This window comes from Chlamydotis macqueenii, chromosome 4 (assembly GCF_036417535.1).
Source record: "Chlamydotis macqueenii isolate bChlMac1 chromosome 4, bChlMac1.mat, whole genome shotgun sequence".
Taxonomy (NCBI): domain Eukaryota; kingdom Metazoa; phylum Chordata; class Aves; order Otidiformes; family Otididae; genus Chlamydotis; species Chlamydotis macqueenii.
The window spans coordinates 34,557,986-34,563,791 of record NC_141559.1 but is presented as its reverse complement, the minus strand read 5'-3'; the positions used below and the strand labels follow the sequence as shown (position 1 = coordinate 34,563,791).

The window sequence follows — 5,806 nt, the reverse complement described above, 5'->3', positions numbered from 1 at the left end:
CAAAGGGCAACTCTGTCGAGACGAAGTCAAAGAGGGAGGCCCGGGGAAGGCTGAAATTTCAGCCGGGCACCCACCATTCACTCGGCTGCTGCCCCACACGGCCCTGAGTTTAAAGCTTTTCATCCTGTGAGCGTGGTGCCGGGAAGGCTTCTGCATCAGCAGTTGCCAGCCACTGGAAATGCTGGGGGTTCCCCGTGGAAATGGCGGCGGGGGGGGTGGGGGGGGGCGATGAGCGACCCCACGGGGACCTACAGCTCGGGGCCGGCCCGGACTCGCTCGCCAGCCCCAGCGCCCCGCGCTCCCGCCCGCTGCGCCCCTCGCGCTCCGCCGCGGCCGTTGCGCCCCCGCGCTCTCCTCGCCTCGCGCCCGCCTGTGGCCGTTACTCCGTTGGCGAACATGGCGGTGCCGACACCGGTCCTGGTGCTGCTCCCCGCCGTTCTCGCCGGTATCGGGCGCACGGCGCCGGGGCAGTGGAGGTCTGGGGGAGGCGGGGGGACCGAGCCGGTCCTGGGGAAGCGGGTCGGTACCGTGCTCCGTCCGGTCCCATCCGCAAGGAAGAGGAAATCTGAAGCGGTACCGGGCACTGGCCGGCTTAGGGGGCGCGGGCGCGGAATCTAGGCCGGTGACGGGCATGAGCCATCCGGCGGCAGGGTGGGGAACCGGCACAGGACGGTGCCGGACACCGGCTGGTCGGGGGGTGCCGGGACCGGTAACGGACACCGGCTGGTCCCGGGAGCGAAGCGGGGGGGGTGGGGCGGGGGGAATCCAAGCGGGACCGTGCGCCGTTAACGCCAGTTGTTCTCTACAGGGCTCCTCTCCTACTCCGACGCCGTTGCCAGCTTCCCGGTGAGTGCAGCCCGCCCCGCCGGCCCCGAGAAGGACGATCCCACCCGGCCTCCGGGCGCAGGGCGGCCCCTTCCCCAGGGCCCCGGGCCTGACGCCAGGCAGGAGCGTCTGGCCCTGGCTCCAGAGCTGCGGGGCAGAGCAGGGGTCCCGGAGGGGTGGCCTGGCTCCTCCCGAGGAGGAGGGTAACGGCAGGTGAAACCTCCAGAGCCAGGCCGCCCCTCGGGGACCCCTGCTCAGCCCCAGGAGATGCCCAACAGGTGAGAGACCCGGGGCTGTTCCCACCCCCCGCCTGCTGGGGGCAGTAGCACACGTGCCTTGGCGATTCCCACCTCTTACCAGCTCAATCTGTGGTTGCCCTTTGCAAGGACTCGCCGTCCGTCCATCCCTCTGACGTTAAGATGTCAGAAGGAGCTGTGTTTTCTAGCACGCTTATGTCCTGACACCACAGCTGAAGCCATGCTAGGCAGTAGAAGCCAAGCCGCAAGTGATAAATTCCCATAAGAACGTGAAAGATAATGTGGCACTTGATAACGCCGTGCCAACTCCTGTTGAGCGCTCCTTTCTGTGCATAAGTGTGCCAGTATTCTTCAGAAGTTCTCAGATCAGAAGCTGCTGATCTGAAAGGGCCCAAGAGGCCTGTTTCAAACAGATTATCTTAGACTTCTTATGTACCTATCTTCCCCAGCCTGCCTGCCACAAGTATAATGTGTCTGGATGTACAAGGCAGTACCGTCCAGTTTGTGGGACCGATGGAGAGACCTACTCAAACGAGTGTATGCTCTGCCTTTCAAACAGGTAGTCACTTAACTGACATCCTAACTTTCCCTTCCCTATATGCAAGCAAAATATTCACCCACACATCCCAATTAACTGATAGGTTATTGGCTTTGCATCGTTCACACTCTGTTAAACTGCAGTTTTACCAGTGTCTTCTCAACAGTCAATCCCTTGCAACAGCTTTTATCATGGTACCTGTAAACGGCTTAGGTTGGTTTCAGTTAGCTGGGAGTATTGAATATTTGCTTTTGTAGTTCTTAAGGAGAAGCATCTCAGAGGAGTGTTGCCTGTCATGTTCATGCAGTACCATGTTGCCATTAAATAAAATGCTGGACTCTTCCACACTCCCCATCAGAAAACATGAAAGATCTCACCCAAAATGCAGATTTTATTCCATAATGTTTACATTCAAGATCCAGTCTCCTATATTTCCTTTCACAGAGAACAGTAAGAATGCCAGATGTTAGGAGAAAATACTACTTAGCCATTCAGATTGTTTAAAAATCAAGAAAAGGATCTCCTAATATTTGAGAGAGCGTATTTTATTCTTTAATAATTTAATCATTTTTTAAAACAAATTGAAAACATACAAAAGCAGTACTTAATGAGCATTGTTACCCCCCATTACGATGGACTGGAAACATCTATAGAGCATCCTCCCAGTACAAACTGAGAGGAACTGCTAATGAATTGAATTGGATGGTGAAAGGAATTTATATAAATGAAATAACAGGATTTCTGTTTCCAGCAGAGGGAGGAAGTGGAAGTAGCACAACAGCAGTGACAGGCATTTACAAAATTACAAATAGACAGATCTCAAGAAAGGGAAGTCTGAAATATATTCCTGACTTTGGGCTGAGGGAAAGATTAATTGAGACTAGATAATTTACAAAATTCAAATTGCCAAGACAGAGGAAACATAGGCCAGAATAAGGAAAGTATCAAAGGTATCAAAGAACACATAAAGAAATAATATTTTGAAGAAGGTGTCAAAGTACGTTTAAAGGTATGCAGATCTGCAGAGTTTGGTAGCATTTTCACGAGAATACATCACAAACTATCCAAGCAAATGACAAATTGCAAAGAGAATTGCTAAGCCTACAATCTGGAAAAAAAACCCAGGGAATCAATGTGGGTTTTGTGTGTTGCACAGATTGCACACGCAGTATAATCTGTGAAAAGGGGCAAAAAGAGGTGCTGGCATGTTACCTATTAGAAGCCTACCCATCTTTGCTGCCTAGGACGATGTTGGAGTGAGTTACTAAGAGACTGACTTGTAGACAGCCAGAGGTAAAAAACAGATTAAGCAAAGCCGATACAGATTTGTCAGAAATAATCCAACCAAATCTGTGAGATTTAGTTTTTTTTGGCAAGAGTAGGAACTTTTTTAGCAGAGTAGGAAGCAACAAAAGTGTGGCTCCATGTCATGAGTAAAGTATTTTACATAGCTCCCCTTGATGTTCACATAAGAAGACAAATAGTTATTTAGCTGAAATTGTTAAAGAATGAAGTCACAGCACTTTGAAATGCTGTGGTTTAAAAGCAGTGATCAGCGTTTTACAGTCAAACTGGAAAGAGCTATAAAGTGGTATTTCCTTTAGGTGTGGTACATAATTCAGTATTTTTGTAATGAATTGGATAACCAAAACAAGACAATAAAAATTTGCAAAATAGCAAGAGATACAATGATCTGTGCAGGACAGTATCAAAATTCCCAGGGATCTGGAGAAATGGACTGAAATCAGTACAATAGAAGTCAAAGAGAAGTGCTAAGTATCACACATAGAGAGTGCAAATCATTGTTGTGGAAATATAGACAGGAGAGCATCTCAGTGTATTTGATCCTTTCTCAGAGCAGAATGATGGGCTTTGAGATCCAACCTTACATTTCTAGGACGTTTTGATCTTTAGGCATGATCCCTCCATTCCAGATGGGTGCATGGCAGATTCCTGATACAGCACTGCACATAGCACAAAGGGTTCTCCAGGCAAATCTGTTTATTTTCACTCAATTCCTTAAGTAATCCATGATGGGCCTTACATCTTATTAGTATGAGACATAATGTACATGTTTTCTGTGAAACGTGGGCTTTAATCCAGTTACACACACAAGGTAGATTTTTGTCTTAACCATCTTTTTTGCTAGTATCTTACATGCTCAGAAACATGCATTTTGATCTGAAGGAGCACAAGGTGATCAAATACTATCCTGATTTTTTTTCCTTTAATAATTCAGTAGCTGCCATACTCAGTAGCTTTCTAGTTCAGTCTGGAGTTGTTGTTCTATAGTGTTTGACTTGGCATGAACACAACAAGGATAAAACACTTGGAGCAAAGCTGCAGCACAATCTTGCCCATCCTGGTTCTGCAATGCACCATGTTAACTGTAAGACCAAAGCTGATCTTCATCCCTACCTTTTTTTTATTATTTTTAAAGCTTAGATCTAACCCATTTTAAAATGGGTGCTAGAATGCAATTCCCATCTCTTCCCCACTTTGTGTCCAGTAGCAGTGACAACAGCTGATCTTAGTTTAAACCTAGTCTGGCAGCACTACAGGCACGTCTTTGGAAACAGATGCAGCAGCTTAAGCTGCCTCTGCAGGGTTTAGTGTAAGGGCTGTCCTTCTGCCAGAACTTTTCCTTACATCTTTACATCTGTTTCACATCCCCTGAGCTTGATTTTTCCTTTCATATTTCTAATCTGCTCCACTACCTTCTGGTTAAAAGATCCTTGATACCACTATTAGTACAGATTGTCCCTGCTTTTGGGTAATTGCAAGCCTCTTGAATTTCATGAGGAGTAAACCAGTTTGATTCTATTAAGATAGGGAAGCAAACTGAAGATCTAGGGCAGTTTGGATTCTATCACTTTCTTTTTGTATCTGTACTTGCTTGGTAAACTGAGATTTGTAACTGGAGCACCCCAAAGTACCATGTATGGGACTTAAAGAAAAAAATCTGATGTTCCCAAACTAAGGGAGACTTGGCTAAAATTTCCTTAAAGAAAATTCCAGCATTCAGAGAACCACACCCTCAAATTTTGGTGAAGCCTGGGATGCAGAGATGCATCAGGGTGCATACTGTTCCCACTGAATTCCCAAGTGAAAGGGGGAAATTTTGTAAGCAGTAGAACTGGTTCCCACTTCAGAGACTGTGACATTTGACTTGCCTAAGTGCTTTGTAATGGACACAGTCCTCATGGCGGGATTTGCCATGTGGTTTGATACTTCTCAGATTTGCAGATGGCTTTATCAGGTTTTTACAAGTAACAAAGCCTGAAGTGAGGCTGTCTCTGGTAAGTTACTTGCTCTGTGTGTATGATTCATAAATCTTTGCATCACAGTTACTTTGCAGTAGTGTTTGCCATAAGTGGTGCAATTAAATGCATCGCTGCATGTAACTGAACCCATAGAAAGACATGAGCGAGTCCTCTTTATGAAATGCCTCTGTTAAATCCAAGTCTAGTGCTTCTCTTCTAAAATATTTTTGTTCTACTTGCAGTGAAAATAAGAAGGATGTCCAGATTTTCAAGAACGGAATATGCCAGCCAACTGTCAAGAAAATGAGACAGATGTAGGCAGTCCAAATGGCAACAATGCCTTGAATGTACTTTCTGTGTAGCCTGTCTTAATAAATAAGTTTGCCTGTTTAAACAAAATACTGTTCCTGTATTAAAAAGTGTTTATAAACATAGCCATAATACACTTATAACTTGAACCGCAATTTATTTTCTCATGCAAGATAGATCATAGGGTAAGAAAGAGATGTCCTGACTGTATACCAGTAGGTCAGTTTTTTGGAGAAGGAAATGAATGGGTACCCGGTGTCACTCCCACAGCAAACCTGGGAGGCCCCAGCACCTCCACTGTGGGCAGTGCTGGCAGCAGCAGCTGCTTGTTGTTCCTGGGAGGATCTGAGATCCTGGGGAGCCACCGGAGGGGTTTCCTGTGGCGGCTAACAAAGCCTGGTGATGGCAGCCTGACGTACCAAGCCTCTGCCCCTGGCTCCCTGCCTGCAGGTTCTGCCAGCCGAGGGCAGTGACCTGGGCACCCTCTGCTCCTGCCCCAAGTAAGGGCTGTTTTGGAGTGCTGGAGGCACGGGCAGGGGGCACACAACCTTGGCTTCTACCTTTGATCCAAGCCAAGTGGCGCCTGCTCTAGCCTCGGCCCCGGACAATGCCTG

At 47.4% G+C, this 5,806-nt stretch overlaps 1 protein-coding gene across 1 annotated transcript; it reads left to right on the top strand.

The window, feature by feature from the left end:
* Positions 1-396: 396 nt before the first annotated feature.
* On the top strand, positions 397-5,201 carry LOC147600914 (trypsin inhibitor ClTI-1-like). The gene is made up of 4 exons (XM_086747650.1): positions 397-445; positions 809-846; positions 1,532-1,641; positions 5,126-5,201. The coding sequence occupies exons 1-4, from the start codon at positions 397-399 to the stop codon at positions 5,199-5,201; spliced, it is 273 nt and encodes a 90-aa protein (XP_086603776.1).
* Positions 5,202-5,806: the final 605 nt, after the last annotated feature.